Source organism: Geotrypetes seraphini, unplaced genomic scaffold (assembly GCF_902459505.1).
Source record: "Geotrypetes seraphini unplaced genomic scaffold, aGeoSer1.1, whole genome shotgun sequence".
NCBI classification, from domain to species: Eukaryota; Metazoa; Chordata; class Amphibia; order Gymnophiona; family Dermophiidae; genus Geotrypetes; species Geotrypetes seraphini.
Window position 1 is genome coordinate 1 of NW_022985920.1, and position 24,908 is coordinate 24,908.

The 24,908-nt window shown below is 42.4% G+C and overlaps 1 protein-coding gene across 1 annotated transcript; it reads right to left on the reverse strand.

The window, feature by feature from the left end:
- Window positions 1–2,841: 2,841 nt before the first annotated feature.
- Window positions 2,842–23,867, reverse strand: LOC117352499 (intraflagellar transport protein 122 homolog; the record flags this gene model as incomplete). The annotated part of the gene is made up of 9 exons (XM_033928956.1): window positions 23,669–23,867; window positions 21,516–21,582; window positions 17,349–17,433; window positions 13,776–13,854; window positions 13,578–13,654; window positions 12,554–12,620; window positions 10,637–10,783; window positions 7,865–7,940; window positions 2,842–3,033 (listed from the first exon to the last, which is right to left on the reverse strand). Coding segments are annotated over exons 1-9 (849 nt in total), but the record flags the coding sequence as incomplete, so codon positions are not given.
- Between the last annotated feature and the right edge of the window lie 1,041 nt (window positions 23,868–24,908).

Genomic DNA, 24,908 nt, shown 5'->3' on the forward strand with positions numbered 1-24,908 from the left:
CATTTAAATTTCCCCAACTTTGGAATGAACTTCCCCTAATTTTCAGGTGTCCCAATTCCTTCCAACTCTTCCGTAAATTTCTAAAAACTTTTTTATTCGCTAAACATTTTGAAAACTAACTCTTGTATTTCAGTTTACTTTATTATTTTTTTATTTATCGTTATCTGTGTCGAGCTTCCTTTGAAGACCCAGTATATAAAGTTAAGTTTTAGTTTAGGTCCTTACCTGCTAATTTGTTTTCTTTTTTTTAAATCTTTATTCATTTTCAAAAATTACAAGTGTACAACAATCATTCATAAATATCTTAATTAATCACTTGACATTCTTATTTGTAACATTCCAAATAAATAATTTTATAAGAAGCCCACCCCTCCCACCCATATACTAATAAATAACAATTATCAATTATTATCCTTCATAATCCCACCCCCCCTTATCTTGTCCAATATTTAGGTGTTTAAGATGTCTGATCACCAGAATAAATCGTCAATGGCCCCCAAATCTTTTTAAACTTATTATAATTGCCTTGTTGTAGAGCAAATGCCCTTTCCATTTTATAAATATGACACACTGAATTCCACCAAAAAGTATAATTCAGTTTAGTATAATCTTTCCAATTCCCTGTAATCTGCTGAATGGCAACCCCTGTTAATATTAATAAAAGTTTATTATTATTCGCTGAAATTTGGCTTTTAAATCTCATTGAAGTACTTTGTTTTCTTTTAGTCCCTCCAAACCAGCACAGAAACGGATGGTTTACGTTACACTCCTCTGCCAAGTAGAAAGCAACTAGGCTGAACAAGCCCGAACAACTCCACACTCACATGAAGACGACAATGGAATAGTCCAAAATTGGACCAGGGAACACTGTTGCATACTGATTAAAACAACCACCTTTCAGAACGCCCCACAATTTGCCAGCTAAACCAGCCGAACCAAAAGCCACTGCTCTTTAAACTCCCCCAACAAGCAAAACACAACCAAACAAACCTGCAGAAAAAAGCCGTACTCTTCACAAAAACACTGAACAAAATCACAGGGCGGGATTTGTGCCAGTCTGAAGGGATTAAAAGAAAGAAAATTTGCAGATAAAGACCTACTTTCTCTTTTTTTAGCGTCTCTCCACACCGGCACAGAAATGGATGATTTCTGGCTTGCCAACGGGGATGTTTAGCCATGATTTTCCGTTGGCCATGTGGAAGGCTTAGTTACAGGTTGCTGGGGGTCCTGCTTTGGTTCCAGGGCTCATGGGGTCATCTCGGGTTTTTTTCCCTTCCATGGCCGCCCCTATTCAATCTACTAGAAACATAGAAACATGATGGCAGATAAAGGCCAAATGGCCCATCTAGTGTGTCCATCCACAGTAACCATTATCTCTTTCTCTCTTGCCTCTCCCAGGCCCTTTTGAATTCAGACAGTCTCAGTCTCCACCACCTCTTCCGGGAGACTGTTCCACACATCTACCACCCTTTCTGTAAAAACGTATTTCCTTAGATTACTCCAGAGTCTACTACCTCTTATAACTTCATCCTATGCCCTCTCATTGCAGAGTTTCCTTTCAAATGAAAGAGACTCGACTCATGCACATTTATATTATGTAGGTATTTAAACATCTCTATCATATCTCCCCTTTCCTCCAAAGTGTACAGATTGAGATCTTTAAATCTGTCCTCATACGCCTTATGATGAAGGCCATGCACCATTTTAGTAGCCTTCCTCTGGACGACTCCATCCTTTTTATATCTTTTTGAAGGTGCGGCTTCCAGAATTGTACACAATATTCTAAATGAGGTCTCACCAGAGTCTTATACAGAGGCATCAATACCTCTCCCTATGCAACCTAGCATCCTTCTAGCTTTCGCCGTCACCTTTTTAATCTGTTTGGCCATCTTAAGATCATCACATACATTCACACCCAAGTCCTGCTCCTCCGTTGTGCACATAAGTTCTTCACCCCCTAAACTGTACCATTCCCTCTGGCTTTTGCAGCCCAAATGCATGACCTTGAATTTCTTAGCATTCAATATGAGCTGCCAAATTTCAGACCATTTTTCAAGCTTCGCCAGGTCTTTCTTCATGTTATTCGCACCATCTGGTATGTCTACTCTATCGCAGATTTTGGTATTACCCGACAACCCTTCAGCAATATCATTTATAAAAATGATAAAAAGAACAGGCCCAAGAACAGTACCTTGAGGCACACCACTGGTGACATCCCTTTCCTCAGAGCAATCTACCCCCTCCCTATTGTCCTAACTCTCATGTTCTCTTGCGCTATAACTATTGTAGTTCTTCCCCCTCCCCATTTTAGTATTGTAATTTGCTTAGAAATATTTGATAAGCTTGTGCATCAAATTTTAAATGAATTACCACTCCACCTACTGGAGACTGAAAAAAAGACTGATTGTAATAGGAAGTGCACAGCCTACTTGTACTGTAGCCAAAAGTTAGTGTCTGTCTCCACCTGCTGGCAGAGGAGCGTAAACCATCCGTTTCTGTGCCGGTCTGGAGGAATGCTAAAGAATTTTCGCCCTCTGGCTCTTGGCACATTTGCTTCACTACCTTCAGGTCATCAGTATCATCCAAACAACTTTCCCCTGGTCAGTGACCAACAGCTGCTCCCATAATGCACAGCTCCATCATCCTTCTGCATCCCATGCATGGCTCTATACTTTTTGGCACTACATTTTAACTGACAAGAATTCAATCACTCCTCAAACTATCTCTTGTGAATACAGAAAGAGAGCATAACAGCACAACGATTGTTAAGACCCATTTTCCGTTTCTGTTGCAATACCAGTGATCATAGTGGATGTCTGTTTTAACTATGCTTCTGCTTACCACATAGTTAGAGTCCGGTTTAACTTTGCAGGTCCAAAGCCAAGAGTTCTGCTCCCCAATTGTGCCGAGGCGCACTCCGTCTTTGGTATACAAAGAGACGCGCTTATCAGAGCCTCCCATTACAATGTATTCTCCTTTGGAAAAGTAGCTAACACAGCAAGGATCAAAATTCAACACTTTATCCTTCCCAATCTACCACAGAAAAAGAAACAGTAGAACAAGACAAGGTTACTATAAAAAACAGAGGGCAAGATGTACTAAGCATTTTTATATAGATGTAAAATGGAAGAACCTCTTCAATACATCAGACTCTGTATTTGGGTTTGAGTTAACTCTGCAAAAATATAAGAAGTTTATGAAAACCAAATGAATATGACTCCTCCACTCAGTTAGAGTATTTGATTAGTCAGGTACATTTTTAAAAGCATCTCCAGCAGTGACAGATACAGAGTATAAATGTCAATTTCAGAAAACTAGTATTACATGTGGAGATCCCCAGGATGCAGCAATTTCAAGGCGGTATGGTATGGACAAAGCAAAAATGCATATGAAGGTGGATTTAAAAGTTTGGTAAAAAAGTAAGTTAAACAAATATTTTGTAAAATTTAACAAAACCATATCTTTACGATGGGGTGCAAAAATTGGAAACTCGCTGTACTAAGCCCCGGTGTCTACAAAAATGGATGCCAGCCACATGCCAACCACGCCTAGGAAAAAAACTGACGACAACTGCATTGTAGGCCAGCATTTTATTGGTCTAAGTTCTTTAGTGAATTGCGCCTAAGTCCTGCTCAAACCTTACCAAACCACACCCACTTAGGCGTAAGGTGATATTAGGCAACCTGTTGGAGAAGCGCTAACAGTGCCTTTTTTTTTTTTTTACAAGTTTTTAATCAGTTTTAAATGACATAGTCAATTAGGCAGAGGCAGGGCACTTAAAGCGCCTATTCTAGAATATGACCCTAAGTGTATAACCATCGATGGAGACTAATTAACCTGTTACCTTCTATTGAACATATAAATTGCATTTAACGCCTCCTTCCTGGATCCCTCGCCTGTTATCTGGCATTTCTCTCAGCTCCCCCCCTCCCCCAAGAGTTCAGCACCTCTGTCTCAGATCCCCCACTTCTTTGAGTTCAGTACCCCTTATTCCACCCTACCCCCGGTCACTGCTTCGGCTGACCCCGATCCAACTACACTGCATCCTATCTGGCTGACACAATTTGGTTCAGATTGTTGTTTTTCTTGTTTTCCTCCTCTAAATCTAGGGTGCGTCTTACGGTGCAAAAAATATAGTATATTTGCAAAATGCCTGAAAATACATCTGCACTCCTGCACATCCTTATGGAAGACTCCATGTCTGATAGAAGCTTTTGTAAAACAGGGGGGAACTGAATATGTCCCAGCTCAGCCGTTTCAATGATCTAGCTGCAATGGGCATTTGAGTGTCATTAAAATAACCACATAAAACAACAATTGCAGGTAAATGTACCAGCTCAGGAAGTCCATGCATATTAGAGAATGACACAGGGACAAATTTTTCCCTGTCCCCGCCCCATTCTTGCAAGCTCTGTCCTCATCTGCACAAGCCTCGAACACTTTAAAATCCTAAGTGTTCGAGGCTTGTGTGGTTAAGGCAGAGCTTAGAGGAATGGAGCGGGGATAGCAACAAAACTCACAAGGATGGAATGGGGAAAAACCCAGCCCAAACTCTTCCCCAAACATGCTTACACTCATGTTGTCTAAATTGAGGTGCAAATATTCTCTTTGCCTACTTTACATTTGCATATCATTTTATTAACGTCCTTTTCTGGGGAACAAAACAGGGTTTACCCATGAAAAGAAGTTTATAAAATTACCCCAAATATGCTGAAAATTAGAGTGTCCTCCTCAGCTTAAAAAAATGTATCTTGAACAATTTGTTCTAAAAAGAAACACAATCTTTGTGCCCCTCACACTGCATCTGGATTCTAAGAAAAGAAGAAAGGGCTTTTCCCTCCCAAATGGCGCATTAAAATCAACTAGCTGCTTGGAGGATCAGGGGAGGCGAGGTGTGAATGGGTGACAACATCCCAAGTAGCTGACACATGCAGTTAGAATACACTTCTCCCTCCGTATTCGCAGGGGATGCCGGCAGAACATGGGTGCAAATATGGAAATAACTAACATTATTTGTGGTTTTTAGAAAAAGCTGTCGTTTTTTATATTGAAACCGCAAATAACTTTTCTAATGTTATTTGCAGTTTTTTGAAACAGTATTGAAATTCTCAAAATTTTATTAAACAACGATACCTGTACTGTCCATCATATTCTCAGGGCAAACAAATAATTCAATACAGTACTGAGAGGTCAATACTGGAATACTCAGGCAGCGTCTTCATCCTCATCGTCCTGAACAAGTATTGCAGGAGGAGGAGACGAAAATGATAAGTGAGCACCAGGAGCCTCCTCATGCATTGGAAGTGGGTCTTCAGTAGGAGGAAGACGAAGAGACAAAGGGATGCCTCCTCATGGGTAGAAAAGGTGGATGGAGAGGCACTGACTCTAGGTATCCTTGGGAAATACATTGCGATTTCTCTCTGGCTCTTCTGCTTCATCATCTCCCTCATGGATATTATCCAGTGTAAACTTGTCTTCTAGCACGTCTTCTCCAACTCCTCCCTTCTCCTCCTCCTCCTCCTCCTCATCTGCTATTGCCTCTCCTTCAGGAGCAGTCAGGTCAATGAGATCATCTTCCATTAGTTCATTTGCTCTGGTGTCTATTAAGTCTCCATATCCATATCTTCAAAGCCTTCCCCACCCACCTGCTTTGCCAAGTCAATGATGTTTTCCATAATTTCTTGGCCTTGCTCTGTGATATTGATAGTATTATCTCTTTTTATACATTCAGGCCAAAGATTCTTCCAGCACAAGTTCACTGTCTCTGGCTTGACAGCTTTCACCGCTCTTTCAATAATATTGATGGCATCCGCAATAGTGAATTCCTTCCAATTTTTCATGATGTTCTCAACGTTGAGGCCTTCATCCATACTGTGGACAATCCTCTCTAATGAATACCGTGTGTAGTGTGCTTTGAAGGTCCTTATTACCCCCTGGTTGAGAGGCTGGATGATAGATGTTGTGTTGGGGGGCAAGTAGACGATCTCAACACCCTCAAAGTGGAACTCATGTGTGTCTGGGTGGCCAGGGGCATTGTCCAATACCAACAGAACCTTAAATTCAATTCCTTTATTGGCCAGGTACTTTCTTACTTCAGGCACAAAACAATGATGAAACCACTCTAGGAACAGAGCTCTGGTTGTCTAAGCCTTCTTGTTGCTCATCCAGTAAACAGGCAACTGGAACTTATATTTTCTCTTCAAGGCTCAGGGGTTTGCGGCTTTATAAATCAGGGTTGGCTTTATCATATGGCCTACTGCATTTGCACAAAGGAGCATTGTTAATCTATCCCTTGCAGCCTTGAAATCTGGTGCTCACTTATCCTCTTTGCTAATGAAAGTCCTCTGTGGCATTTTCTTCCAAAAGAGAGCAGTTTCATCGGCATTGAATGCCTGCTCAGGTTCATATCCCTTCTCTTCAATAATTGCCTTAAATGTAGAAGTGAACTCTCTAGCTGCCTCTTGGTTGGCAGATGCTGCTGCTCCTCCTGTCACAATAATCTAATCTTCCATTTGTGAGTTGCACATACCTATACAGGCTCAAGGTGACAGATCAAAGAGGAAGGGGAAAGTAGTGGGAGAAGGGGGCATGGAGAAGAAAGAGGAGGGACCTAGAAGTAGGGGATGCTATATAGAGTTGAAGACAGTTAATTGTCAAAGAGGTGAGTCTTCAGGATTTTTCTGAACGTAGAGTAGTTTGTTTCTTTCCTGATGGTTTCTGGTAGGTCATTCCAGGTTTTTACACTCAGATAAGTTAACATAGAGTGGAAAATTTGTTTGTAGTGGAGGTATTTTGTGGATGGTAGGTTTAGTTGGATTCTGTTAAGGATTCTTTTTGATATTGACCAAGTTGTAGAGATTAATTGAATAAGAGGGGCTGCTGCTGCTCTCACATTTCTCAGGCCATAGGTGTGACAGAATTTATCAAACCACCCTTTACTGGCCAGAAAGTCGGTGTATTGCGATATTTCACCTTCTCTGTTCTTCAAGTATTCATATAAAGACTTAGCCTTTCCTCTTATCATCAGAGTCTAGCGGGATTCTCTTTTTGTAGCAATCCTGTACCCACAGAAATGTTGCAGCTTCCATACGAGAGAGATTGGCATCTCGCACAACATGTAATGTCTTCGCAGCTGCCACAACAGTTTCACGGATTTGTTTTTCATTCTTTTTTATGTACCTAACAGTTGACTCATTTATGCCATAATGTTGAGCAACAGCGGAGGATGACTTTAGTCTCTGAAGCATATCCAGTAATTCTACCTTTTCTTGTAAGGTTTTCACTTTTTTTTCTCTTTTGGGAGCACTATCGGTTCCACTCTTGCGCTTTGTAGACATGGTGGGAGACCTGATCTGTTCCTGAAGGAGAGGCAAGCTGTGATTTCTGGACTTGGAGCAAGCAAGCAGCGATTCCCAGCAATTTCCCAGTGAATAGAGGGCTAGGAGCAGGCAGGCAAGCAATGATTCCCAGCGATTCTAAGGGAATTCAGGGCTTGGGCAGGCATGCAGACAAGCAGCGATTCCCAGCGATTTTCTCCATGTATGCTGGGAAGCAGCCTTTCTTTCTATGGATGCTGGGAAGCAGCGTTTTTCTCAGTGCACACTGGGAAGCATAGAAGCAGCGAATTTGTGGGAGAAAGTTTATAAGCAGCAATTTTCAGAGTTAATGGTAAGCAATAAACTTTATTGGTTCAGTACAATACAGTAAAAGGAAAAAGTACTTTAATAATGACGTAATTTTTAGAAAAATCGTGAATAAGCGAATCTGCAGATACGGAAACCGCGGATATGGAGGGAGACGTGTACAGACCACATGAAATGCATGGGCTCCAGTTGATTTTCCAGTAACAAGAAGCACACTATACCTGTTTGCCACTGAGTTGATAGAAGGATAGTTTTTGACCCCAGTCTGCCACAACTAAGATGTCATTATGCTCATCTCTAGCAAATGCAAAAGAAACGTTAAATATAAAACATGCTGAGAGAATATGAAACACTATAATGAGACTGTACTGGCACAACACTGCAAGAAAGTCTGAGAAGAGGACCCTGTCTAAATTTGCTGGGCTTTTTGTAAAATGCCGAAAATCAGTGCAAGCATTATCTAGATAATTATTTTCCTGTAAGGACATCCAGATTATGCCATCTACAGATCATGTCTCCTAATCCAGATAATGGCAGCAGTTATTCCAATATTTCCCTCTGAATAGCTTTCCTGCAAAGACAGGTATTTTTCTTTTGCAGTTAAACTTATGGGACAATTCTTTAAAGGTTACCCAAATTTGGATGCCAAAATGCAAGGCATGAATTCTATATGGGCATCTGGGTGCCTAGATTCCTTTATAGAACAGAGTCACTGGCTTTAAATTTCCTATGGAATCCATAAGATCCTTTATTTAGAGATTCCTCCTTCCCTTCTCTCCTCTATCCTCCACCAAAACCCAGTTTACTGCCTTAGACCAGTGTTTCTCAACCTTTTCAAGCCAAGTACCCCCTAAGCCTAACAAATTCAGGGGGGGATACTTGGAATGGGCAGACTTGGTGGGCTGTAGCCCTTTTCTGCCGCTTTTTTTCTATGTTTCTATGTTTCTATGTTTCTAAATACCAATCAAGTAGCCCCGCCCAAACTCTGCCTCAGACCCAAACTCCACCCCCATAATAATAATACTATTGTAATGCAATTTCTTCCATCCATTTTTCATATACCCACAATATAATCTTATTAATACATAATGGTAACCATAAAATTAAAAAAAAACACAAAGCACACTGTACACAGAGAAAATGTTAATTATCATTTATATTCAGGTTTTTTTCCAAAGGGCAGATGATTTTAAAATATGCAATGTCACCTCAGTAACTATAGAAAAATAGACAAATATAGTGCAAAATATAGACAGCAGATATAAATTCTCAAAACTGACACATTTTGATCACTAAATTGAAAATAAAATCATTTTTCCTACCTTTGTTGTCTGGTGATTTCATGAATCTCTGGTTGCACTTCCTTCTGATTGGTGATTGGCTGGGCCGGATCTTCTCTCCGATGTCAGAATTGATGTCAGGGGGAAGGCTTGTGGGCCGGCGGCATGCAATCGTTGCATGTGCCTGGCCCTTCCCTTCCCAGAGTTGCAGCAGCAGCAAGGGATAATTAAATGGAGCGGGCAGGTAGAGAATGACACGGTGGATGTTACCAGCAGCTAGCCGCGAGTAGCCACGGGTAACCCGCTAAAACGGTGGAAGGGGGAAAGGTGCTCACAGCAGGTATGGGGACAAGGCCATCTACCGTCCCATGGAATGGTGAATGGCCTTGTCCCCGCAGTTAAGATAGGGAACGCGCGCGCGGCCCCCTCTCTCCTTCCTACCTACCCACTCGAATCTATCTATCTACCTCCCTCCTACCTTCATGGCGTATTTTAAGGTTTCAGACTTGTTGAAAGTCGCTGGAGCATATGTGCAGTCGCACGTGTGGGGGCGGAAGCTTCCGGTTGCATCAGAGAAGCTTCCATCCACACATGCATGCGACTGCACGAACATTCCGGCAGCTTTTACCGTGAAGGTAAGGGGGAGGGAGGGAGATGCACGGACTGCGTGAGGAGTGCTGAAGAGCAGTGAGGTGGCGAGAGGGAAGGGTGGATGCTGTGGGGACGGGGCGGTGGTCCGGGGACAGATTTTTTCCCCATGTCATTCTCTACGGGCAGGGAGTCAGCCCACATACCCCCTAGGGTGCGCATACAGCTGGTTGAGAAGCACTGCCTTAGACTGTATTCTCTTTCTGGAATTCTCTTCCTTCTGATATTAGGTCTGACTGCTCCTATATTCGACTTAGGGCCTCCTTTAGAGCCCTTCGCAATATGCCATAAGCTTGCTGTGGCCTGTTGTACATTACAGTTTTCCTTTATTTTCATTTTATTAAGCATTTTGATTCTCACTCTGAAAGGTGGCATATCAAGTCCCCAATAAACAAGCCATGTAAAAAGGAGATGTTAAGTGCCTAAATAGGGCACTTTTGAGTACAACTTATAATATTCTGGAAGTTACACATGTTAAATGCAAGACCCACCCACATGTTGCACATTAACCTCCCAATTCTAGAAATCAGCACCAACTAGCACAGCACAAATCTGTAAAAGTTACAATTAACTTTTAGAATTACGCTTAGCGCCAATGCTTACCAACCTAATCACTTGGTGAACCAAAACTTCAAGGAATGCCCATGATCCACTCCTGGCCACACCCTGTTTTAGATTCACGCTTAACTCTTTGTACAATTCGCCTACCTGGTAGTGTACATAATTAGCGTCAATTAGCAGGTGTTAATTGCTAAACAGCGGCACTGATTAAGTCTGCAGAATACATTCTTGAATATAGCATTCACGTACAGAAGTGCAAGCAAATGACACTGCAACCACTGCTTACTACACACTGGGCCAATCAGCAAACTACTGATGGGATTTGATAAATGGCCAGAGCCTTGCCCACCACTCTATGTAGGCCTTTCTGTAGTTACAATCAAAGCAATTTTCATGTTATATATAGGTATTCATTTGGTACCTGGAGCAATGGAGGTTTAAGTGACTTGCCCAGAGTCACATCATTTCACTGAACTATTAAGGCACATAATCTTGAATGCTTACTTGGATGGGTTCCAGCTGATGGACCATACTGGAGATAAAGCTCCACCAGGGCGTTCAATTTTAACTTTTTCTTCACCGTTTTTATTCCTTATACTGACTATGCCATTGAACATCCCCAGAGCAAGATACTGGCCGTCATTTGTCCAGCTAGTGAGAGAGCAATGAGCAAGGAGATGTCAGCAATCAGCACACACATACACAAACATATCATACAAAATAGTAGCATAATATTTTTAAATGTTTGTTATAGGCTATCGTTGAGAGAAGATTTCAAGCAGAAGCAGCTTTGCAATGCTAAACAGGTGCACAATTTTGTCAAGAAAACATCTATTTTTAAATTATTATTTAGAAGTAATCAGATTATGGATCAGACACCTTCAGGAAGCTCATACAAGAAGCATTAGAAAACATTTTTGTCCATTTGAGAATAATTTTTAATTGACTGAAGAAGTGAAAAGGACAAACTTTCACCATACTTATTTTTCACTTAAATAAAGGTGGGGAATGCTGTAAAATACAGTGGGAAATTTGGTCTTACCTATTAATTTTCTTTTCTTCATTCCTACCAGACCAGTCTAGGACTTTTCAATAAGCATATCGTAACAAAGACCATCATTGTGAGCCCTGCCCTATAAAGGGCATCATGCAGCTTCAGCTGAACAGAATTTATGTAGCAAAGCAATGGGAGACAAACTTCCTCAAGTTCTACTCAAAGGGAAAAATTTAGGTTTCTAGATAAAACCACCACAGAGAACCAGAACAGCATCCCAAAACATTCTCACTTACATGAAAATGGAATGACTACAGATTAGGGAGGAATTCTAGACTGGTCTGGTAAGTCTCTTCTCCTCCTCACCAGATCAGTCCAGAAATAATGTGATAGAAAAAAAGCAAAATGGGCAGGATGCCAAAACCCAGCTCAGATACCACATATCAACGCTGCCCTGGTAAAAACATCCAGCTGACAGTGCCTAGAGAATATATACAAAGAAGACTGCACCAGGGCTTTACAAATATCTTCCGGACAGACTGCATGCAGCTCTGACCAGTGAGGGGCAGCAGCTTCTTCAACAAATGTGCACTCGTAAGACTTTAGGGTAGAACACGTTTGAGAAAATAAGTAGCCAATGAGAAGTGGTGGCTTTAGATGTCATCTTATCCTTCTTGGCACCTTCAAAAGTATAAACAACCTAAATGACTCACGAAACTCATTAGTTACCTCTAATTAACATTCAGAAGGCCGAGGAGGTGAAACTTCTCCCCGCAATCCTGATTCAGTATATGCAGCTTACTGTGCTAGGAAGCTCCATTTGTGAACCAACTTGCAATCACGGCATCGATTGGTTTTTATTCCATGCCCCTGATGCAGCCCTTGAGGGGCAAAAAATGGCCTTTGCAACAATTATTCACGTATACGTTCATGTGTCTTCCAGATGGCACATTACTTCTATACATGCCACACACAGGAAGTGGAGTTGTGATTTCCATACATGTTAAAAATAGGTATAAATCAGTGGTCTCAAACATGCGGCCCAGGGGCCACAAGCGGCCCGCCAGGTACTATTTTGAGGCCCTTGGTATGTTTATCATAATCACAAAAGTAAAATAAAACAGTATCTTCATCATATATCTCTTTAGCTATAAATTACAATATTATTATTAAGACTTAGCCAAAAGGAAAGATTTATGAACTATAAAGAGCTTTACCTCATACAAAATTGTCATTTCTTTAATAAGACATTAACTATTTTTTCTGCGGCCCTCCAAGTACCTACAAATCCAAAATGTGGCCCTGCAAAGGGTTTGAGTTTGAGACCACTGGTATAAATCATGCAAATGTTTGCTAAGCAAGTCAGAAGCCCTGTTGCAAAGTCATCCAAGGTTTGAGAGATAGTCCAGCCCACAGGCCTCACTTACCTACAGCAGGTGATTTTACTGCTAGTTTTATGTTTGGAAACCGACTTCTGCTCAGGAGACCACAAACCTTAAAAGAAAAAGAGCAGGTAAATTCCCATCAGATCAGCAAAGCATACATTTGTCTTTCAGCTTTAAGAAGTTGTGACAGTACATGTGGCAAGTTGGAAGCCCTTAAGAAACTCCAGACTGAAATTACGACAAACTGACACACAACAGTTGCAGTTTTGCATATTGAAAACCACAATTTTCCATGCAGGAACAATAAAAATGACACACAGCTTTGCTTTAATAATTGTTGCAAATACTGTGGGTATAAATATGAGCTGTTTGACGTTGTGTTAAAAGGAGGCTAATTTTACAAAGTGCTCTTAATTTGTGAAAGTGCACATATGCCTAGTTAACAAAGGCACCAAAAGAAACTCTGTGGAATGACGGTGTTCCTTAATGGACTATTTGAAAATGTCAAAGTGAAAGGTACACTAAAATTATCAACATAAAAGCCTTAAAGGACCTAGTCCGCTAGGGATGCAGGACCCAACACGGTCCGCGTTTTGACAAAAAATCTTCTTCAGGGGTCCCTGGATACGTGAGAAAGCTAATATGTGGTGAGCCGGAAGTGAGACACTGGCGACTCCCTCAAACATCCTGTATTTCAAGGACTTTCATTTTCAGTTTTTACTGTAGTTTATATTTTTCCTCAGAATTTATCAGTCTCTATTTAATCCCCCCCCCCCGAAAGAATGACTCAGCATATACAAAATAGGCTTACATCATTTAGCCCCTCTCTCAAAATGGAATGAAATGGCTCTCTCTCGTTATTTCTGTTTATGAGTAAAGGAGTGGCCTAGTGGTTAGAGCAGCTGTCTCAGCACCCTGAGGTTGTGAGTTTGATTCCCTCTGGGTGAGCCACTTAACACATCATTGCACAGGAAAATTGCTTTACCCTTTATTTTATATGTCATTATTAAAGGAATGAAACCCAACAGCTCATCGTGTCAATCCTAACATCTGGAAAAGAACCTACCCACATCGCTGGAGGAGCAGGATGCAAGCTGGTGGGTCACAGGGTTGTATGCAACACACTGAATTGAATCATTATGCCTGGAAAAGGGGACAAAAGGCAACAAAATGCACACCGTCATTCTAAGTTTCCAGAACCAGAGAACATGAAGCCAGAGGAGAAAACAAGGAGCTGCTCTAAAAAAATGTGATCATCGCTTACGTGTATTTCAGAATGCCTTCTAGCTTGGAAGTCCAAATGATAACACTTTTGTCAGCAGATCCAGACGCAAAACGTTTCCCTGTGAATTCATCACAGGAAAAACATTTTAATTCAAATTTTGTGTTGTTAATGCAACACTGTTACAAAAACCAATTAAAATGTGTACTAGCTAGAACAGTAACTAGTGTAAATTAGTTATTTTAAGACAAACTGATCATTTGAATACATGGATGGAAAACAGACAGAAAGAGGAAGAATTATGTGGAATAAGACAAAAGCACAATAAGTGACTTTGAAGCTACTCGTTGGCTTTACAGAAAACTATAGTTCTGCGAGCCAACACGCGCCCAGTAAGGGCCCTGCCTAGAGATGCCCTTGGCACTGGCTGTACAAGGTTCCATGCATGTCACCCACATGTAAGAAAAATCGTACCCGCTTGTCCTCAGAGACTATATAAGAACATAAGAGATGCTGCTGCTGGGTCAGACCAGTGGTCATCATGCCCAGCAGTCCGTTCACGTGGCCACAAGGGGAGAAAGGGAGATGATGACATGACAGAAGTGATGAGCACAGGGTACAGAACTGATCTGATCTGAATGTCTCTTTGACTAGTAATTTGCTCTTCTACTGACAGACTTATAAGACCATCTTATTCGTAAAGGGATAGTATTAAAAGGCCATTTCCACAGCATTTTATACAATAAATACGAGAGCTGCCTGGGAAATATGTTCTTAAGTAACTTAAACATGTAGAACACAATTTAATGCAGGTCTGCCCAAGTCCGGTCCTCGAGATCTACTGACAGGCCAGGTTTTCAGGATATCTACAATGAACTTGCATGAGAGAGATTTGCATACCAAGAAGGCAGTGCAGGCAAATCTCTCTCATGCATGTTCATTCATTGTGGATATCCTGAAAACCTGGCCTGCCAGTAGATCTCGAGGACCGGACTTGGGCAGCCCTGTTCTAAGTTATGCGCATAACGTGTGTCCTATCCATGTGAATGCCCAGTTACTGAACAAACCATATACTTATGAACAGCAGGTATGCAGAGTGCCGTCATTACATGCATAAAGGACCAGGATACCAGCATGTACATACAATTTTGTCACCCAACTTCAGACAGCTCCTTTTCAAATTACTCCAAAAAGAGCCCACTGGTCTCTGCAGACTCTATACCAGGTGGTCTCAAACTCGCAGCCCACCAGGTACTATTTTGAAGCCCTCGGTATGTTTACCATAATCACAAAAGTAAAATAAAACAGTTTCTTGATCATATGTCTCTTTAGCTTTAAATGACAATATAATTATTAAGACTTAGCCAAAAGACCTCATGCAAAATTGTCATTTTTTTAATAAGACATTAACTATTTTTTCTGGGGCCTTCAAGTACCTACAAATCCAAAATATGGCCCTGCAAAGGGTTTAAATTTGAGACCACTGCTCTATACCTATGTGACTACAAGGCCTCCATCCACTAAACCTATGAAAATACAGGGCATCAGGACAATATCAATTAAATCTCTGCACACTCTTTCCCTGGCAGCCCACTTTGCCCAAATTTGACTGTAGGTAAAGCTATGTGCAGTAGAGAATGACACGGTGGCGGTGACCTGCGGCTAGCCGCGTTTAGCCGTGGGTAACCCGCCGAAATGGGGAATGAAAACTAGCAGTCGCTGCGGGGACGGGGACAAAGCCATTCACCGCCCCGTGGAGCAGTGAATGGTCTTGCCTCCGCAGTGAGGCAAAAGGATCGTGCGGTCCCCGCAGCCCCCACCCGCCTGCCCAATCGATCCTAGTGTTTAGCCAGCTCTCTCCCTTCTCCTCACCTTAGTTTGTATATTTTCTTTTTCGGCGATCCGCATGCTATCAAAGAGCTGCGCACCCGCGGCTGCTCAGTGTTTGATCTTCTGCTCTGACGCAACTGGAAACAGGAAGTTGCAGCAGAGCAGAAGATTGAACACTGAGCAGCCACGTGTGCGCGGCTCTTTGAAAGCGTGCAGGTCGCCGAAAAAGAAAGCCTGCAAACTAAGGTGAGGCAGCATTAAGATATAGGGCAAGGGAGTGCTTGAGGCTCAGTTGAGTCCTTCCAGTTATCTGAAATGACTCGAGATTCTTTTCATTCTAAAAGGTCTTTGTTTTCTGTTTTCTCTGGAAGTTGATCCTAATCCCGTAACTGTGGTGCATGTAGTGATCTATGCAATCTGTGTTCATTTTCTTGCTTATAAATAATTCACCTTTTAATGTATGTTAAGGCAAAGGGGCGCATGCTCACTTGGGAAGGAAAAATGCCACAGTGGAAAATAGTGGTTCTTTAGTGTATCTGATGTGGTTTCTTTGCTGAAAGGTTAATTCTCTGCCCTGTAGTAAAGGTTCTGAATGGAGGGCTGTTGGGAGTACAGGGGCCTTAGTCTTTCACCTCTAGAAATTTGGGCAAAAATGCTGATTTAAAGCTAAGTTGAAGTCATGTTGGTGAGTCTTAGCTTGGTTTGCAACAAAGATAAATACATTGGGGGGGGTGGAAGGGGGGGTAATTTTAAAAGCACATAAATTGCAGGTTTGTGTATGGAAATGGCTTTTTTCAAAATCACCTATAAATATATGGATATATGGATAAAAATATTCATGATGAGCAGAGACATTTTTGGGGGTGGAGTTGGGAAGGGGTTTGGATTTAACACATACATTTTTGGATTTTCAAAGGTAAAGGAGGGAGGGAAGGGTGGTGGTGTAAAGGAATAGAACAGACACTGAAGGAGGGTGGAGAGGAACAGATCCTGAAGGGAAATGTGGAAGACAGAGTGGGGAGAAGATGCTGGAAGGGAAGAAGACAGATGCCAGACTATGGGGGAGCGGAGGGAAGAAGATGGGTGCTAGACCAATTGTGGGAGGGGGTGAAGGGAGAGGCACAGTAACAGCAAATGGAAGACGCAGAGAGAAGACACACAGTGGATGGAAGGAATTGAATGAGAAGATGTGGAAAGCAGAAACCAGACAACAAAGGTAGGAAAAAAAATTTCTATTTATTTATTTTTTTTTTGCATTAGGATAAAGTAGTATATTAGTTGTGTTGATAAAAATTTATAAACAAAGCCCTGCCAGCTGAACATCTCTTTCTCTAGTTCAGCAGCAGGAACTTTGATTTATAAGAATGGAATAAGCTAAATATTACAGTACTAAGGCTTATATGGATGCTGCGGGGACGGTGACGGGGCAGTGAAAGAGATGACGGTGACGGGGCGGTGAAGGGAATGGCGTTGACGGGGCGATGCAGAGGATGGTGGGCCGGGGCCGGGGGAGCGGTGACGGGGACAGATTTTTTTCCCCGTGTCATTCTCTAATGTGCAGTACAAAAAGCAAGCAGCAGACTTTAACCTACGCTAAGAGGATCATTTTCAAACTATGGCAACACTTGTTTATTTGCAGAAAAAAAACTTTAAATATTACTCATAATAAGACATAATTCCATCACAAAACATGAAATCTCTGGAACAGGAACATAATTACTATTAAATGCAAAAAAACAAAGGAAATAAGTGCTTTGGAGTGGGGCAAAACAAAGATATATTTACCATCCTTAGCATAAGCTACACAATACACAGTGTCCTTGTGTCCCTTCAATGGCTGAATTAAAGTCCCATCTGATGTGTCATAAACCTGCAGACAAAGGTTATTGTGTAAGCGTGGCAGGTGGTATAAGCATATAAAAATTAGGACAGCATCAATTTTTAGGCAATGGACAAATAAGTGTTCCAGGGATGAAGAACTGGCAGTGGCAGAACTCATAAAATGCACTTATACACTTTTATAAAATATGTGGCTATGTGACTGATTTAGGACATGGCATGAGGCAGGAAGTGTGACCCCAAGGGAAGATGCTTTACACTTACCACATTAATGCACAATAACTGCTAAATTATAATGCTACTATAACATCCTTTAACATAGTAGATGACGGCAGATAAAGACCCGAATGGTCCATCCAGTCTGCCCAACCTGATTCAATTTAAAAATTTATTTTTTTTTTCTTCTTAGCTATTTCTGGGCGAGAATCCAAAGCTTTACCTGGTACTGTGCTTGGGTTCCAACTGCCGAAATCTCTGTTAAGACTTACTCCAGCCCATCTACACCCTCCCAGCCATTGAAGCCCTCCCCTGCCCATCCTCCTCCAAACGGCCATACACAGACACAGACCGTACAAGTCTGCCCAGTAACTGGCCTAGTTCAATCTTTAATATTATTTTCTGATTCTAAATCTTCTGTGTTCATCCCACGCTTCTTTGAACTCAGTCACAGTTTTACTCTCCACCACCTCTCCCGGGAGCGCATTCCAGGCATCCACCACCCTCTCCGTAAAGTAGAATTTCCTAACATTGCCCCTGAATCTACCACCCCTCAACCTCAAATTATGTCCTCTGGTTTTACCATTTTCCTTTCTCTGGAAAAGATTTTGTTCTACGTTAATACCCTTTAAGTATTTGAACGTCTGAATCATATCTCCCCTGTCTCTCCTTTCCTCTAGGGTATACATATTCAGGGCTTCCAGTCTCTCCTCATACGTCTTCTGGCGCAAGCCACCTATCATTTTTATCGCCCTCCTCTGGACCGCCTCAAGTCTTCTTACGTCTTTCGCCAGATACGGTCTCCAAAACTGAACACAATACTCCAAGTGGGGCCTCACCAATGACCTGTACAGGGGCATCAACACCTTCTTTCTTCTACTGACTACGCCTCTCTTTATACAGCCCAGAATCCTTCTGGCAGCAGCCACTGCCTTGTCACACTGTTTTTTCGCCTTTAGATCTTCGGACACTATCACCCCGAGGTCCCTCTCCCCGTCCGTGCATATCAGCTTCTCTCCTCCCAGCATATACGGTTCCTTCCTATTATTAATCCCCAAATGCATTACTCTGCATTTCTTTGCATTGAATTTTAGTTGCCAGGCATTAGACCATTCCTCTAACTTTTGCAGATCCTTTTTCATATTTTCCACTCCCTCTTCGGTGTCTACTCTGTTACAAATCTTGGTATCATCTGCAAAAAGGCACACTTTTCCTTCTAACCCTTCAGCAATGTCACTTACATACATATTGAACAGGATTGGCCCCAGCACCGAACCCTGAGGGACTCCACTAGTCACCTTTCCTTCCTTCGAGCGACTTCCATTAACCACCACCCTCTGGCGTCTGTCTTTAGTCATACAATTTTAAAATACCTTGGGATCATTGTACTCAGCCAGCCAGGTAGAAGTTATGAATGCATCTACACCACACGCCTCACCAGGCAGAAAATACCCCCTTTGCCCAATTATGTATGCGAGAGCCAGCAGTGGATATCTTCCAAAGACTCTATAAAGGTCCGGACAAGACACGGCATTGACTATCTGGCTCTAATTTAACTTAATCTGCCAGCTGAATATTAATCCTCTTATTTTTCCTGCATTGACTCCTGTGGCCCCTTGTACCAGCTTTTGGTGTAAATGAGGTTCTGGTCTTTCTCTCTTTATTTATTTACAAATTTATATACGGCATAAAAACTATGCAGTTTACAAAAAGTTACATGCATACATATTAACAAATGCTAAACATGTTTCAACAAGACAAACATAATGAAACATTAACTAACGGCATCATTATTAAAACCTTCTTTTAAATTCATCCTACAAGATGGAAAGACAAAATTACATAAAAACATTTACAGGACGGGAAAATGTTCAATCTCCCATCACAGAATCGCAGAATGCCAGGCAGCACATCCCTCCATCCCCACTTGTAGGTCCAGGATTTGTTCCTCCTTTCCCACTGTCCTTTCTGGTCTGGGTCACTTTTTTTTCTCCCTCTTCTCTCCTTCCCACCCCACTTATGGGTCTAGTATCCATCCATCTCCCTTCCCCTTCACTCTGCAGGTCAAGCATCCATGTCCCTTCCTCCCCCTGTCCAGATCTGGCCTCCGATGAACCCTCCCCCCCTTAGGTAAGAGATACCAGCACTACAGAGTGAGGTAGTTCATCAGAGGCCAGACCTGGGGAAGTGGAGGTGGACCAAAAGTGTGTGGGGGAAGAAGGGACATGGATGCTTGATCTGCAGGGTGAAGGGGAGGGGAGAGTGCCGGTTGGTTGAGTTAACTGGGATTTTACTGTATTCTCCCAACTTAAACTCACTCTCCAGAAACTCCCTCTAAAATCAGTGGCTATAAATGTGCTAAAGGAGGGCAAGTTCATACAGTCAACAAACCCATGTAAAAGACTTGGAAAACCAGCCTGTGAATGAGGACATACTGAAATTTTCAAAGCAGGAGTACATAGGTTATTTGCTTTCAAAATCATCTTGGGAATAGCTATGACTATTGTCACAAACACTCCTCTGAGCAGAGTTGAAAAGTGACAAACATTGTGATCTGATGTGTCCCCTGCTACCAGGGGTATCTTCAGGTCTTCTATTTGGCCCTAGGTATCTGCCTAGGCCTGGGAGCAGAGGTAAGTACTGGCTTCAACCATCAGAAATACAAAACTCAGGCACAACTTCTCAGTCAGGAATGGTCAAAGGTATAGCATAAAGAAAAAAAATACATTCAGCTTTTCACAAAAATCAGTTTTTCAAAATAAAGTCAAAAGAAAACATGCTTCTGGCAAACAGTACAGAGAATGCTATGAGCTTCAAACCCAGCTCCAGTCCAGTGCTGCAATAATGATTAATCAGCATTCAGTTCCTTGCATAAAGGCATAGATAGACCTCAGTCCTGCTTGCAGGGAGTTAAAACCAAACATATTTTGAAAAGGAAAAACCCACACACACATACACTTGCTTGCCTGAGACCATCCACTCTGGCTCAGCCTTCAAATTACAATTGCTTTGCAGCAACAAAACTTCTTTTCTGTGAGGCAGAAAAAGATATTCACAGCACAATGCACCACTTTTGACCTTCTCAGAGGCACCAAACATCTTGGCACAAGGCTCCCTGGTTACTGTGGCAATGCTGAACAATGATCTGTGATTGCTCCCCACAAGGGCCAGCATTCAAAACCTTCACTTTGGCTCAGTGCTCTAAACAAAGTTAGCAGACTATAAAAATCCTTAGCCAGAAGTGCTCTAAACAAAGTTAGCAGACTATAAAAATCCTTAGCCAGAAATAATGCCCAACTCAAAAATCAAGAAACCAAAGCATCCTTTGCGAGGAAAAACACTCCAGCTGCCTCTCAGCTACTCACTTAGTTCTGCTTGGCTTCCTGGATTTCCATTTCCACAAACCCCTCTGGAGCATGAAAGTTGGAAGTGGGCCAGTCTAAGACCTCAGAGTCTGCCTGGGCCACGGCTCTCTCCTCTCCCCTCACTGCTTCCTTCAGCCTGCCTTTAACCAGACCAAAGCCAATCCCACGGGATCCCCGAGATCACGAAGGGGGGTCCTCACAAGATCCCTGTGACCTGAAGGGGCGTGTTCCCATGGGATCCCCGTGATCCAAGGGGGAACCCGCGGGATCCCTGTCGTTCCTGTTCCCGTGCAGCTCTCTAGTGCAAAACCAGCACGGGGGCTGGGTTTGTCACAATATTTGAATAGTCCAAAGTATGTGCACCTTTCCCTTTCCCCTGGAAATGCCTCTTCTTGATGTAGGTAAAAAGATACATGTATAAAAGCTGTATGCATGTACTTTTACCTGAAAATCAGGACACATGTTATATAAAAGCACATTTGTTTCACATGGAAATGGCTTTGAAAATAGCCCTAAAAATAGGAGCTCCTACCAGCACTCTGTTCCCTGCAGCTACGATCAGTTGAGTTCCATCAGGCTTAAAAGCAAGATCATATATGCTGAAAGAAAGGAACAGGAGTTTATAAAGAATAAGTAATTCAGCTTTTCAAAACATATTTGCCTGAGTTGCTTTCTGACAATACAAGTACTTTTCACTGTTTTCTCCTTTACACAATACACCTAATGTATTTTTCAGCACTTATGTGTATGCATGTATCTGTTTTCAGAAGTTATTTCTCTGGATTTATCATCAGCATTTGATACCATAGAGTAGACCATCAACTTCTTATTAACCGACTCCAGGAAATCAGCATATCAGGTCAGGTCTTTAAAGATCGCACATCAAAAGTATCATTTAACAACCTCACTACAGACACATTTTCTAATAACTTTGGTATACCTCAAGGCTCTATTCTGTCTCCTCTTCTTGGCCCCTCTGATTACCCCTGGGCAGTCTGTCGGCTTTTCCATCTTTGCGTACGCCGACGATATACAATTAACACACCCAATTGATCTCACTAACATTGATGACATTCTTACTATTAACAAAAAATTGGAAAAAATAAGCTACTGGCTCTACTCTAATATGCTCTCTCTCAATGGTCCAAATCCATGATCTTTCCAATCAGGCACGGTCAATCGCTACTCTCACCTATAGAATTTAGGTCTCTTCTAGTTGTCAGTTAAAACCATAAAGCTTTTGGGAATTATTCTAGACGAGAAACTTACATTTCATGACCACATCAGTTCAATCATAAGGAAATGTTTTCACCGTGTCTCCATGATTCGCTCTCTTGCAAAATTTCTAGACCAAGCTTCGCTTAACATTCTCACTCATTCTTTAGTAATCTCTTGCTTAGACTATGTCAATGCCCTATTTAAGGGAATTCCAAAAAAGGAAATTCGATGCCTTCAGATTATCCACAACACCGCTGTTAAAATTATCTTCAACGCAAAAAAATTTGATCATGTAATGCCTCTGATGATCAAAGCACACTGGTTGCCCACCCCGCATCATATCACCTATAAAATACTGCTGATAACTTTCAAAACTAGACAAACAAGGCAGCCTGAATTCACTAATAGGCTTCTAATACCCCTCACTTCTCAACGTACTCTCTGGTCATCTAATCAAAATCTTCTAACAGTTCCATCACTAAAAATTATCAATATTATACGCAATAATATTTTCTCTGTTACAGCTGTCACGCTCTGGAATTCAGCACGGGCTTACTTATGAGACATTTCCACATTAGATAAATTCAAGACCAGCTTAAAAACAATGCTTTTAAGGACACCTTAATTGATCAGTAGCCCAGCTTCCTTGGCAATTATAGCAATTCAGATTAAATTTTTAGTAGCCCTTACTTTTTGTTTTTCCTTAACTGTTCTTTTTTCTCAACTTATTGTACGTAGTTCTACCCTTTTTCTATTTGTGTCAGTTTGATTTGCAAGATTTTGCACATGTCTTTACTGGATATTAATTAGCTATTAATCTTAATGTGTCTGTATTACCCTGTTTGTAATTTTGAAAAGGCGGGATAACACATTTTTAATAAACTTTCAACTTTTGCAGTATGTTCACACCCAGAAGCAGCCATGAATGTGAAATGCTGGTCCATGCAACAGAATTGTTGAGCATGAAGATGTGATCATCTGGCTTAGCCTCATTTCAACGGATGAAAAGCTGGATTCAAGAAAAAGGACATGAGAACCGATTTGGTAATCGAAGTGTTAGTGCCAGAAGTATCATTAGGACAGAACTATATTCAAACAAACCAACAAAAGCCTTTCCAAACATACTTGGGGGGGGGAGCGGGGGCAAGGGGCAGAACCAGCCAGAAGATTTTTTTTTTTTTTTGGGGGGGGTGTAATATTCTCGGGCCGGCTCTGCCACCCCCCCAACCCCCAACCCCCGCGAATACGGAGGGAGACTGATGACAGCAGGGTTTTCCTCTTCTGCAGGTCGGTCTTGTCAGTTTAAAGGCGGAAGGACCCGTCTGTCCCCCCCCCCCCGTGCTCTGTCCGGACGCGCGCGCCAGGCGCCCGCCACCCTTTGGGCGAACGAGGCCTACCTACCAACGCGTGGCCTGGCCCTGTTGCCCTAGCAACCGCGGTTGCTAGGGAGAGCGCGCCGCTCCTTACCACTGCTCCACCTTGTCGCGGTCGTGCACTTTGTCTATCCAGGTGGGGACGGCTCTCATGGCTGCTCCTCACCACATCCAAGGGCACGAGGAACCGTCCGGCGGCCGTCGCCGCCGCGCTCCACAAAGCGTCCCTCAGCAGACGGCCGCAGCGCAGGCGCTCCGAGCTCTTCCGGACCCGCCCGCCCTGATGACGTCGCTCGCAGGGCGCCCAGATGACGTCAGGCGCGACGGAATGGGCGCCTCGCTTTGGCGCGGAGAAGGGTAGAGCCAGGAGCGGCCTCGGTGCAGGTGTGACATGGTATGGTGGCCGTGTTGGTCCACTTTCCAAGGCAATCAGGCGATCCCTTTTCTATTGGACTAACTCAATGCATTTCATGAGGACCCTTCAGATCCCCCCCCCCCCCCAAAGTCACATCAGTCCTAGGGGAGTGTGTGGTGCAGTGGTTAAAAGCTCCAGCCTCAGCACCCTGAGGGTGTGGGTTCAAACCCCCGCATTAGAGATATTGTGAGCCAGGGAAAACCGCTTGAGTACCTGAATAAATTCATGTAAACTGGTCTGAGCTTCCCTGGGAGGACGGTATTGAAGGACTATTTTCCTTAGACATTTACTTTTGAAGAATCAGCAGATTCAGGAGTGATGCATGCTGTACCTTACACATATAGGTGCGTGCATTTACACCTGCCCAGTATTCTAAAGGCCTGCCAATACAAAAGTCACCTAAACAGAACACTTGCCTTCCAAGCAGGTCATCTAAATTATCTCACATTCCTCATCCTACCTAAACTTCAGGAAATTATTAAAAACTAGCCTATTCAACCAAACTATAACTTAGCCCTCTCTCCCTCCCCTGCTCCCCAAGTTATCTTTCCCTACCCTTCGCCCTGCCCTCCTTACTTTTGTCCCTTAAATTTTACCCGTTCCCCGCACACGCATATTTATTGTATCTGTATTCGCTAACTATTCGCTGATTGCCCGCCCTTCTCTGTTGTAAACCGTATTCGCTGATTCTTTGTTGTATCTGTATTCACTGATTGTTACTATTCGCTGATTGTCCAGCCCTTCTTTATTGTGAACCGCCTTGAACTACTACGGCTTTGGCGGTATATAAGAAATAAAATAATAATAATGGATTGTAGACACCAAGGTACCATTATACTGTAGAATAAGCACTTAGCATGCTAAATCCAGGCACCGACTTTTAGCTCCCTTTTTAGAATTGCCTCCAGTGATTCAGTTC